Source organism: Lasioglossum baleicum, chromosome 2 (genome assembly GCF_051020765.1).
Source record: "Lasioglossum baleicum chromosome 2, iyLasBale1, whole genome shotgun sequence".
NCBI classification, from domain to species: Eukaryota; Metazoa; Arthropoda; class Insecta; order Hymenoptera; family Halictidae; genus Lasioglossum; species Lasioglossum baleicum.
Genome location: NC_134930.1, coordinates 238,556 through 251,634, shown reverse-complemented (window position 1 = coordinate 251,634; position 13,079 = coordinate 238,556). Strand labels below are relative to the sequence as shown.

The 13,079-nt window shown below is 37.7% G+C and overlaps 1 protein-coding gene and 1 long non-coding RNA gene across 3 annotated transcripts; both read left to right on the top strand.

Moving 5' to 3' along the window:
- Positions 1 to 261: 261 nt before the first annotated feature.
- Positions 262 to 2,444, top strand: LOC143217715 (uncharacterized). Of its 2 annotated transcripts, none has more exons than XR_013010882.1 (3): positions 262 to 528; positions 640 to 736; positions 1,251 to 2,443. It is a non-coding gene; the product is annotated as an uncharacterized LOC143217715 (long non-coding RNA). The 2 variants fall into 2 exon arrangements; XR_013010883.1 differs by having other exon boundaries at positions 264 to 528; positions 672 to 736; positions 1,251 to 2,444.
- A 3,777-nt stretch (positions 2,445 to 6,221) lies between these two features.
- On the top strand, positions 6,222 to 11,560 carry LOC143217965 (uncharacterized). The gene has a single exon (XM_076442743.1). It carries the CDS (start codon positions 9,438 to 9,440, stop codon positions 11,553 to 11,555), a length of 2,118 nt encoding a protein of 705 aa, XP_076298858.1. The 5' UTR covers positions 6,222 to 9,437; the 3' UTR covers positions 11,556 to 11,560.
- The last annotated feature ends 1,519 nt before the right edge of the window (positions 11,561 to 13,079 follow it).

Below are 13,079 nucleotides of genomic sequence, written 5' to 3'. Positions count from 1 at the left end.
TTTCCCACTTAAAACTCCAAAAAATCGCTTAACACTCTAACACACGTCTTTACTCTCTCAGTGCCTCCTGGCGCCCCCCACAGTTTGTATAGTATACATATATTATTTCACCTCTTTGTTTCTAGATAAAATTTTATTATGATCCTCCATTAGTTTAACGCCCCGTTCAAAAACACGGACCAATCAGAGCGCGAGCTAGACGCGTGCAGCCCGGCTGAGCCCGGCGCACAGTGGGGTATTTGGCCTGTTTAGCGCGCCAACACTATTGCGACGTTATTAACAACGTTGCAATAGTGATGGGCACTATCGACTAAATTCAACTATCGACTAGTTACTATTTAGTCGCTACATACTATCGACTATTTAGTCGATAGTTTTTAGTGGTTTTCAGTCGACTGAATTGCTTTACTAGTTATGTTCTCCATGTTCGATGAAGTTGATGAAACTCAGCTTTATTATTGAAATATTTAATGTTATTATATATTTTACATTTGTCGTAGTAGAGATTAGTAATAAATTTAAATTAAGGTAAAAATTCCAAAATTATAATTAACCTAACCTTAAATTATTATGGTCTATACTATTGAAATTCATCCAAATTTACTAAATGTTAACATTTAAAAACATTAATTGGTCTAGGTTTTTTGCTGAAAGTCGGTTCCTTCTTTCAGACATAATCTGTCCAGCCTTTGAAAATATTCTTTCTGATGGGACAGAAGTTGCTGAGAATACAGAGGTATTTACATATTTTTCTGCTATTTTGAAAAGCTGTGGCATTGTGTAATTGTGTTTATTCCAAAATGCGACTTCACAGCTCTTAATATTTGCGTACAGTAAATCTATATACATATTGACGAATTATGGTTGTTGCATATTCTATAGGTGTGGATTAGTTTGTCAACTGCGATACTTTTGTTACAAGAAGATTCTAAAATTCATTGTTTTCTTCAGATGATTCTTGATTTTCTGCTGCAGCTCTATTTGTATTAGTTTCATGACTATTGCGTGTTATGCACAAGGAACTTATTTCATCTCTAACATATTCTGCGCTGTCTGTGCAATCCTATCGACTTCAAATACAGCTGTTTTGAATCTTGGACCTAATAGTGTGGCTATTAGAGTAGTATTATTTTGTTCAATGTAGTCAAATCTTATCTCAATATTATTTAAAATGTTATTTTGTAAATGTAGTCCTGCTATGGTTTTTGGTATAATGATGTTTATGGCATTTTGAATTCCTCTTATTACAGGAATAATTTTGGATGCTGTGGGATATTTTTCTGCTGATAATTCAACTGTAACATACTCTAGTGGTTTCAACAACGGTATACCTCCCTGTGTTCAGCTATAAGTGATGTGGGACTTGTGGCTAATGAAACTGTGACAGCAGACAAAGGCACTTTTATTTCAAATAGTCTTTCCAGCGTCATGAAAGAAATGTTTAATTTTAAGTTAATGTATAATTTTCTCTATAGCGATGCTATGTTGCTGCAATTGTTTTTTTATTTTTATTTGATTTAATTTTATGTATGCATATTGGGTTTTACCTGTATAATAAATAAATAAATAAATAATCCTTTTGGTGTTATCGATATTACATAATATTATAGGATAGGATAAATATAATAATAATATATCAATTTTGTACTAAATGTAATAAATATTTTATTAACATAAATGAAATGCATAAATCATTCATATTTTCGGAGAATATTTGTAATAATTAATATTTAGTAGTAGAACAATTGAATTCCGTCCCTCGTGTCAATCTGACAGTTTTCTCGAAATATCGAATTGTTTGTAAGAAACACATAACCGAAAAACTTAAGATGTAAATTTTAACTCATCAATTTGACTAAAAAAACATCGAAAAATAATTAATCACCTGCTTGTTATTTTATCGTTTTTTTTACTACTGTGTCAATTTGACACCGAGGGACGGATTCAGTTCATGAAATGAGGGTTATGAATTAATTAATTTGATAGCGCTAATGAAATAGATAGTAGGATAGTAAAGAGATAGTAAATGTCATGATTGAATCTGATCGATTCAGTTGATATATAGCTCTACCCGCTCCATAAATCAGTCGATAATTCAGTCAGAGAGGTAACCTCTGATTTAGTATAGCATTCGACTGAAAATAGTAACCCCTACCACTGCGAAATTCAGTCGTTCAGTAAAACAGTCGACTGAAAATAGTAACCCCACCACTGCGAAATTCAGTCGTTTCACTAAAACTAGTCGACTGAAAATAGTAACCCCCACCACTGCGAAATTCAGTCGTTCTACTAAAACTAGTCGACTGAAAATAGTAACCCCCACCACTGCGAAATTCAGTCGTTTTACTAAAACTAGTCGACTGAAAATAGTAACCCCCACCACTGCGAAATTCAGTCGATAGTTTAGTAAAACTAGTCGACTGAAAATAGTAACAGCTACTATCGACTAAATCGATAGTTCTTAGTCGATTGCGCCCATCACTACGTTGCAATAGTTTTTACACTATTAGTAACGTTGCAATAGCAATTTCTCTTAATCTGACGAAAAAATGTTTGAAACAAAACTTTAACAGTATTAACTTCAATATATAAAACTTCGAAAAAATTTTGTTTAAAACAAAAAAACAAGGTCGCTTCGATTTTTTAAACATTAAGTTGTAGTTTTGATTTGATAGTGTTGTAGCTGGTGTTAAGACGAATTCAACGATATATAATAGTATGACCTTCACTAAGGGGGTAGTATACCCTCGATTTGTAACTAGAAAGGAACTAGAATCTTACTAGATTTTGGGTCGAAAATATGGGTTTGCGCCCAGACGTTGATTGACCTTATTAGAACAAATTGTGGGCTGTGTGAGGGCTCATTCGAAAGAGGAAGGTTAGACGCAGCGCGCTTTTCTCACGAGGTTAACGAGATTATGTTTATATCTAATAATATGATGGCCCAAAGTCGAGAAAAAATCTAGGAAAAAATCTCGCAGATTTCAATGCATTTTCTGTCTCTAATAGACTTTTTTGACTTATGAGATGAGAAAAGCGCGCTGCGTTGAACCTTCCTCTTTCGAATGAGCCCTCACACAGCCCACAATTTGTTCTAATAGGGTCAATCAACGTCTGGGCGCAAATCCATGTTTCGACCCATTTTTCTAGTAAGATTCTAGTTATTTGCTAGATATTTGCTATTTACTAGAATCTTACTAGAAAAATGGGTCGAAACATGGATCTGCGCCCAGACGTTGATTGACCCTATTAGAACAAATTGTGGGCTGTGTGAGGGCTCATTCGAAAGAGGAAGGTTCAACGCAGCGCGCTTTTCTCATCTCATAAGTCAAAAAAGTCTATTAGAGACAGAAAATGCATTGAAATCTGCGGGATTTTTTCCTAGATTTTTTCTCGACTTTGGGCCATAATATTATTAGATATAAACATAATCTCGTTAACCTCGTGAGAAAAGCGCGCTGCGTCTAACCTTCCTCTTTCGAATGAGCCCTCACACAGCCCACAATTTGTTCTAATAAGGTCAATCAACGTCTGGGCGCAAACCCATGTTTCGACCCCTTTTTCTAGTAAGATTCTAGTTCCTTTCTAGTTACAAATCGAGGGTATACTAGCCCCTTAAGGGTGCCCATCAGATAGTGGGTGCGAGAGGGAGGCACTTTTAAAAGTTGTCTCTCCTTGTCTCACCCATCAGGAAAGTAATAAACTGCGTTATTACGCTTAAAATAAACGGTTTTCAACAATTTTAAATAATAAGAGTACTGCAAGGGGCCCCACCCGAGGTCCCTATTGTAAAATAATTTAGGTGGAGGGTTTACAGCCCCCACAGGAAGGTTTTAAAGAGTTAACAAATTTTTTTTAACCCGTAATTAGCAGAATATAAATTGGTGAGGGGCGGGGGGGGGGGTAAAAAGGAAATTTTTAATTTTTATTTCAGACCCCCCGTGTGGGTACTCTTTCAAGAGGGTACCCAAAATGGAGTAACCCCCCAATAAGAAAAAGTAGGGTTAGGTATAACTACAAGCGAGAAAAAAAGTAAAAAGCCAGGAAATTCAGTGCCAATACCACTAATAGCGTGCGAGAGGGCTAGCGAAGGCCAATAGAATTAGAATAAATAAAAACAAACAAGTTTATAAAAATAGAGCAAAATGTAAAACGTGAGAGAGAAAAAAGAGATTTAAACAATTAGGACATTTCTTTACTGTAGGAAGCATTAGATAATAAACAAAGAAGGAAACTTTTGCTAAAGGGCAGATGTTTTCGAGAAACCAATGAGATTTATGATGTTATTCCATTAAAACCGATGAGGGTTTCAAGGTTTTAACTTTTAAAGAAGGGTGTCGGCGGCCAAGAGTCGTTATTAATATTGTTCTCGAGGTGTAAATAGGATCATTTAGTCGTACTTACACAGTCAGCAGGTATTTTCTCGAGATCTATTATGGTCTATTCCGACCATAATAGGAACCATAATAGCGGTGCGCTCAACTCGCTTCTACCTGGAACGGGAGTATACGGCGCACGGTGGGTAAAACCGATGAATTCTGTGTCAAAAGCAAAGAACTTTCGATAGGAACGAGATAGCGCGATGAATTTTTTTAAAAATGAAAGCTGAAACTTTGCAGAATGTGAAATAATTATGGAGATTGCTGTGCGAATGTTTTTTAACCTTGAAAAAATTCGCTAAATTTGCACAATTTCAAGAAAATTGTGGTTTCTCCAATACCATGCGCGGGAAAACTTTTTTTTAACATGCGCCACACATCATTCCCGTAGATTTTTTCACGCTGATTTCAAATCTGGTCGCAAAATTTGTCTACGACCTCAGGATTTTACAAAACATCGATTTTTGCGAACAAAACTGATGTAATCCTTTTTTCGTTGAAATGATTTGGTAACCCACTAGTTTGAAGGAATATTGTATTCTCATATATAAAACACATTAAAAATCATCATAATGAAGTATTTGAACGTTTACTTAACGTATATCACTTGACGAACGATCACTTGACGTATCGCTGCGTTTGTCGGTGGCACTCCTTGTAGGCTATGTGTGTGATTGTAATGTAATTTAAATTAGATATCTATTTTTCTTAATTATTTTTTCATTTACACAGGAAGTAAGGTTAGTGTTTCATCATTTTAACTTATCACCAACGAATTTTTTAACTACTGATGATACCTTATTTTCTTATTTTCATCACCAGAAGTTGAAAAATTCGTTGAGAAGAAGTAAGTTACAAAGATTAAATACTACCTTACTTCCTGTGTAGATGAAAATATAATTATGGACAATAGATATCCAATTAAAATTACATTAGACACAGCCTATGAGGAGTGCCAGCGACAATCGTCTGGTTTTTTCTTTTCATTCTATGATTTATGATATTAATATTTTCTTGCAACGTTCATACATTTCAGAATCAACAACGTCCAAAAAGGGTGGTACGAATGCCTATGAAGTACCAAACAACCTCGGAGGAGTCAGAGCCAGCACGTAAAGTGCCGAGGAGGTGTCCCGTTGCGAAGGGGCACGACAACACCCCCACACGGACCTATATGTATAATGTATATGTATCTCCAGAAATTTCTGGAGGAATCAACTTTTATACATATACAGTGACTCGGATTGATATCCGAATGGACGCTCTAAAAAGAGATGATAACTTTTTCAACCCTTTCGGTACGAGCGCTTTGTCCGCCGTGACACTCGCGCTGTACGAGGCGCCGCACACCGCGCGACTAAAGTGTCCCATAAACAATCAATAATATTGTCAATATTTGCTTCAATACTGACGGAGGACCATACTGATGGAAATATTGATCGTCTAGGGGCGTATCGAAGCGTCCTATCAATATTGACGGATATTGAATGCGGCACGAATATTTTTGCCAGAACCAGTACTGGTGAGAATATTGATGCGTTTAGATTGAAGTATATTGACGCGCGCTTCGATATAGAGCGTTAATATTGATGCGAATATTAACAATATTATTGATCGTTTAGAGGACACTTTAGTCGCAGTCTGCGGCGCCCCGTACAGCGCGAGTGTCACGGCGGACAAAACGGTCGTACCGAAATGGTTGAAAAAAATTATCGTCTCTTTTTAGAGCGTCCATTCGGATATCAATCCGAGTCACTGCATGTAAAAGTTGATTTTTGGCCAAATTGGTCACGATTTTCCAATCCTGACCAACCCCCCCCCCCCCCCGCGACACACAGTGTTCCCAAAGCCCGAAACCGTGGCCAAATGCCAAAAAATGATCTTTCAGCTGGGTAAGTTTTAATTATGGAGTTGGTTATTCTAAGAGTATATTTTAACTTGGGGTAAACGGCAAAAAGGTCTCATATTTTTAACCTTGTCATTCCATGCCAAATCGGTCACTTTTTGCAAGCACTATCGTCGATTTTGTTCTAAATGAGATATATTGTAGTCCATGTGAAATTAGGGGGTGTTTAAGTCATCATTTTGACGGTTTCGAATTTTTTTAGAAATGGCAGGCCTTCAAAGTTTTCAATTTTTGCCCATTTCCGCGAAAATGGGCCTCACTGACGAATTTTTATCTCAGGAACTGTTTGTCCGATCAAGCTACATTTTTCTTGTATTATTCGAAAAGGATTGGGCTATTACAAAATCATTTTTTCAACCTCGAAAATCAACTTTATAATGTCGAAAAATTCAAACAATTTCTCTTTCAACGTTTTTTTTTGAGGAGGGGCCAAAGTGATTTAAATTTTGAAAAAAATGTGGTTATATTCCTTGAAGTTTCCCCCTTAAAATGAGCTTTTCAAAAAGATGGAGACATAAAAATTGGCGTCACAATGAGCTGGTAAAGTACGGCGTGTACCTGCGTTTCAGGCTAGAGGCGAGTTGTGCGCACCGCTATTATGGTCCGTTGTCTATGTATACCGCTGGTCGAGAAAATACCAGCAGACCGGATACGACTAAATGACTCTATTTATACCTGGAGAACAATATTAGTTTAGTTTTTCGCGTATATTTTTCCATAATCCTTAAGTCCACCCCACACAATGATCCTATTCATACTTCTTACCATAAACTTCTTACCATAAACCCTCCTTATCCCTTCCCGATGGATGGCAACCACCACCTTCTCGTAGTTCCCATCCAGCAATTGCACTGTCTTTGTAGAAAATATACAATTCGTATGATTAAAAAGGTGTCGATGGCCAGTGGTTACTAATATACCGCCCCCCCCTAATTTTACATGGACTACAACGTATTTTATTTAGAACAAAATCGACGATGGTGCCTACAAAAAGTGATCGACTTGGCATGGAAGGACCCTCGACCAACAATCGCACTCCGAACTTCGCATTGATTAATGCATCGATTGATGTATTAAAAAATACCTCATTCCATTTAAAAAAATGAAGTTTCCTCCACATGTCCTTTACGCGTCCACCTGTAACAAAAATAAATATACTACATAATGTACCCCTTCAGACCATGCAACTTCTGTATACAAAACTTTTTTGTGCAACGCATACTTTGTAAGTTATTATAAATAGGTGTGCAAGTTGCGTGGACCACCCTGTATATCAGATCGGGAAAACGGATAGGGCAACCATGCGAAAAACCATTAGTTTATCGACCTTATCGGTTATCGCATCACGAGCGGCAACAACTCCGAGATATGACAAATGATTTGAAAGACGCGGACATTATAGAGGATAGCTCCTCGCCATACGCGAGTCCGGTATCATTAGTGCGAAAGAGAAACGGCGAAGTACGAATGTGCATTGACTACCGCGGTATAAATAATTTAACGGTAAAGGACAGATATCTTCTACCACGAATAGACGATCAGTTAGATAGACTACAGGGACAAAAGCATTACACCAGCCTTGAACTCTTCAGCGGCTATTATCAAGTATTAGTAGATCCAAAATCGCGAGATTGAGAAGAACCTTCGAAGCGTACGGACGTTTCTGAAATAAATTTGTTAAGAGCACCACATATTATAGATTTTGACGTTTTGAACAACTGTTCCATAGGGAAAAAAACATGTATAGACATGTTACCGCCGCTCAATTTCACTTTTGGAGATATTCGCAAAAAGCTATTGCTTATACTGTATTGAATTTTCCGTATTCTTGCACACAACATAAGCCTGTCCCGGTGCGCGGCGTTTGTTTACTTTTTGTTTCTAAACACGCTGTGGAGATGAGAGAGAAAACCGGGTCTTTTGCGGTAAACATCTGACAATGCTGCAAAGCAAACGCAAGTTCGCGAAACGAAGAACTTGTGCCGCGTTTTCTTGCTTGCAGATGTCTATCCAGTACTATCCACATATGTTCGAATGATAAATTCGACCATTGGTGTTTTTGGAATCCGGATGTTCTTAAAAAGATTTTTCAAACCGATGCTCTTACAGCAATTTGATTTAATTCGTCGGCTACATTTCAACGGCACATTGTCAGATGTTTACCGCATTCAAATGCCGAGACCGAAAGGATATCCTCATTGATTCCCGATATCAAGACGAAAAGAAGAAATGAAATAGGTATCAACCTATTAAATTCTAGTCTAGTCGCACCGTGTATATCGAAAATAAATGAAAATAAATGTAGACAATCAAAAAATGTTTACGCAATCTCTACAAAATTAAAAAAGATTAAGAACAGTTGCTTCAATAATATCCAAGTACTGAATTTTTATTAAACTGGTGTCTCTAAAATATAATTATTAATAATCAGGATAAGACACAACCAACGTAATAATATAAATGCGTGGTCAACTGAAGACTTTGATATAAAATCAGCAATTTTATGTTTTCCGATTTGTTTAAAAATCGAGTTTGCAACAAAAAATTAAAAAAATCTCAGTCGTGAATGCTATTAGGTAGAATATTCCTGAATGTTCTCATAATTTTCTGTTGAACATGACGTGACTAAAAATCAATCCGCCTCATGCTTTCGAAACTTCGGTAACGTGAAAACCGGAGGAACGCGTCGGCGTCGATCAGTCGAGCAGGTAGTTCACACGGACAGAGTAAAGGTACGCTTGTTTGTGTAGCGCGCGTGCAATCGAACGGGCACCAACACGGGCAAGCGCGGTAGACACGCATACGACAATACGTCAGGGAAGGGGAAACCAGCGACTCAGGGGAACGGCCCACTGGCCGGGCCCACGGCTCACAAATCACGAATATCCCATCACTCTCAGTTCAGCCACTCTGTCAGTGTCTCACCTGATCTCACCTGACCTGATCTCGTCGCCGCTGGTTCAGTTCCATTCAGTTCTCGATCGCATCGTCGTGTCCAGTCGCGTCGTACCATCGCTGTGTGGTAACACTCGCGAGTTGCTTTGTTATTTTTAGTGGTTTTCAACCGTGATTCCAACCAGTACGTGAAGGTATGTAAGTATTTATACATTGTATTCACATACATATATTGGTTATTCGATTTCATTTTGCCAATGGCTAGCGAAAGGTTAAGAACGTCAATACCGCGGAAACCATTTCGAGAATTAAGTTGCAGCCAAAAACGGCGCGTTTTGAATGAAATTAGGACTAATTTGAGGTCGCTTAAAAAATCAGCACGTCCCGTTAAACGCCCCGTTAATGTTGACAGTGTGCAGGATATTCCTCCCAGCAATATCTCCTCTTCGTTCGCGCATAATTCCAATGTTGAGTCTTCGCGTGAAGACTCGCAAGCTATTCTTGATATCGACATTGCACACGACATGCCGAGCACTTCATCTTCTTCTTACTCAATCCCGTCACGCGATGATACAGCCCGGCAATCTGCTGGCGCTCTGTCAGAACCCTCATTTCGCGAACGTTTAGCCACTTGCTTCGTTGATAGTAACTTAACGCATGCCCAGGTGAATAACGTATTAGACGTTATGCGTACACATCCGAGTTTTAGTGATTTTCCGAAAGATGCGAGAACAATGCTTCGCACACCACGTACCCCTGTCCCCACGTTTGTGGTGGAACCTGGTAAATATGTCCATTTCGGTGTAGAAACTACAATAGTCGATTACTTATCATCACTCGAATCTCTTGAAACCATTCCCGAACGTCTACAGTTAGATTTTCACGTCGACGGATGCACCCTAGCCGAATCAAATACAATCCACCTCTGGCCTATTCAAATAAAAATCTTCAATATTTGTAACAGTAAACCGCTGGTCGTAGGCATCTATGAAGGCCGAACCAAACCCAGAGATAGCAATATCTACCTCCAAAAATTTGTCTCCGACATCAATTTAATAACATCGAATGGAGGCATTCTCTTCCAGGGTACAAGAATCCCTGTAGATTTAAGATGTTTAATAGCCGACGCGCCAGCCCGAGCTTTTATTCTTAATCACCACGGGCATAATTCGCGGCACCCTTGTTCCAAATGTAAGGTGAGTGGCAAATGGGTAGATAATCGTATGGTTTTTCTCGGCGTTGATCACCCTCTCAGAAAGGACAAATCATACGCAACACGTCCTGATGGCGATGCTCATTTTGAAGAGGGTAATACCCCATTAGCTTCCTTACCGATGGGAATGGTTTCCCAAGTACCATTCGAGTATATGCATCTAGTATGTCTCGGTGTGGTAAAAAAATTGTTATCCGCCTGGATCTGTGGTACGTTTACCAAAGAAGTTAAATTATCCGCGAATAAAATTCAAATAATCAACGACAGAATGGACGTAATTAGTAACTACTACTGCCCATCTGAGTTTGCCAGGCATTCCGATACAATCCAAAACTTTTCAAAATTCAAAGCGACCGAATTTCGGCAATTTCTTTTATATACTGGCCCAGCCGTCTTGAAAGGGGTGCTAGATGATAACGTGTATTTCCATTTTTTGCTTCTTCACAGTGCCATTAGAATACTGACTTCACCCTCCCTTCTAAAGAAACATTTAATTGTTGCAAAAGTAGCCTTGAAACTATTTGTTTTTAACTGCGATCAGTTCTATGGCGAGTCCTTCCTCTCGTATAATGTCCATGCTCTTCTGCATTTGGCGGATGACGCAGAACGTTTAGGCCCCTTAGATTCATTTTCTGCTTTCCCGTATGAAAGCAACATGTTGTTTTTCAGAAAGTATAACAGAAAGCCGGATCACATTTTACAACAATACGCAAATAGAAGGGCTGAAAAGAAACATTGTGGTAGCAGGAAGGGAGGTGGTGATTCTTCCACCACCACTGTCCGTGCTTCTATGATGTTTCGCAGCAGCAGTGGCGCGGTTTGTTACCGCAAAATTCAATTTTCCAATTTATCCCTTTCAATAGATAATCGCAATAATTGCTGCATTTTAAATGACGGCTCAATTTGTACTATTTCATCAATTTGCCCGTACCAGAATACTTATGTATTAAGCTTAAAACGGTTTGAGCATGTAGATGAGTTTTACAAAACAAAATTATCCTCTCAGAGTTTTGGAATTTTCAAATGTGCCACTTTGAGTACAGAAATAACCTTCGCTAGCTTGCAATATGTCAAGGCAAAATGCTTTCGAAGCCGTTGGACACCAACCAATGGGTTGTCACAGTACTTTCGCACGCTGGAGAACTGTAATTTCATTGCATAATTGGAAGGTGCATCTCTTTCCTTTCTTGTAGTAATTTCCTTTCTTGTAGTAATTTCCGTTCTTGTAGTAATTTACTTTCTTGTAATAATTTACTTTGTTGTAGTAATTTACTTTCTTGGAGTAATTTACTTTCTTGTGTAATTTTGACATAGTGGAGTAGGCCTACTGGGGATACCACTTTAAAAAAAATGCATTATCAATAGTACCTCCTGGGTAATGTGGAAATCTATTGGCATGGGTGTAAAAGGAAAAGGATTCGAGGTGCAGCCTCAATTATTTTGCCGTTTTCAGTTTTTTTCTCAGAAATGACAGGCCTTCGATGAGAGTTTCTAATTTTGATTTAAGAATACGCAGTGATGGGCACAGTGGTAAATATTTATTTTAGCGTCTGGCATTGTTCAACAAATCGTTTCACGTTATATTATTTTATTTAGAATAATTGTACTTTGGGTAAAATACAATATAATAAGACAATCCTCTTTTCAGCCAAGAAGAAATGCGCTGAGAGCAGCACTCTACTCGACCGATTCACGGGAGGGGTTACGAAGAAAAGCTGTTGTGTTAAATCTTCCAGAACCTGTTTATCAGATTTGTCCTGCAACAATTAGAAATGCATAAGAACAAGCAGTGTTCGCGCAAATCAAGGTTTGTAAAAATTTATTTGTAAAATTGTATATTATCAAATAATATGAGAAATAATCAATTTGGAGATTTCGGACACGTTTGACCATCCAATCCGGTTGCTACACTTTTCATAAAAAATATTCTAATCCAAAATAGACTGTGAATTTTCATGTGCATGAATATTTTTCCAGATTGGACCACACATGGATATTCGAGTTACCCTGAAGAAGCCTGTCGTTCCGACAAAGAGGCGCAGAAGGTAGCAGCAAAAATGAATTTGCTGAGAAAAATATGCGTCGCCGTCCAGACTCAACGACACCAACGATGCGAACACAAATATTCGGATAACTTCTACATTAAAATTTGAACGTTTGTGAGAAGTTGACTAATAAAGAAAAATAGTCAAACTAAATGAAAAAATAATATATTCATTATCCCTTCATTTATTATCCCTTCTGATATTGAGTAGTATAAATTAAAAATTATTAATATTTAAACATTAAAATAAGTGTATAGTAGTCATACAAAAAATATAAATTTTCTTTTCCGTCGAACGACACTTTTTTTCCATAAACACATTTCAATAAATTTCGAAATGTAATGAATTGAAATTGAACTGTAGAGAAAATGGTATGGCAATGCAATTTTTATAGTTTCCATCTCTTGCAATCGATGCAGACAATTTTTATTTCGCATAAAGATCCGCAGTCTAAGAAAAATAACATAAATATGAGAATAAGTAAAATTTGCATGTGCACAAAATAAAATTCTGCATTCAAAAAACGGTATTTCGAATTGTCCGTAAAAAGGACGAGTTCTGTGTATACATATACGTATTTGGTACGATAGAAATTTACTTCGCTGCTGACATCTGCCACATCACTGCGAACTACCCTCGCC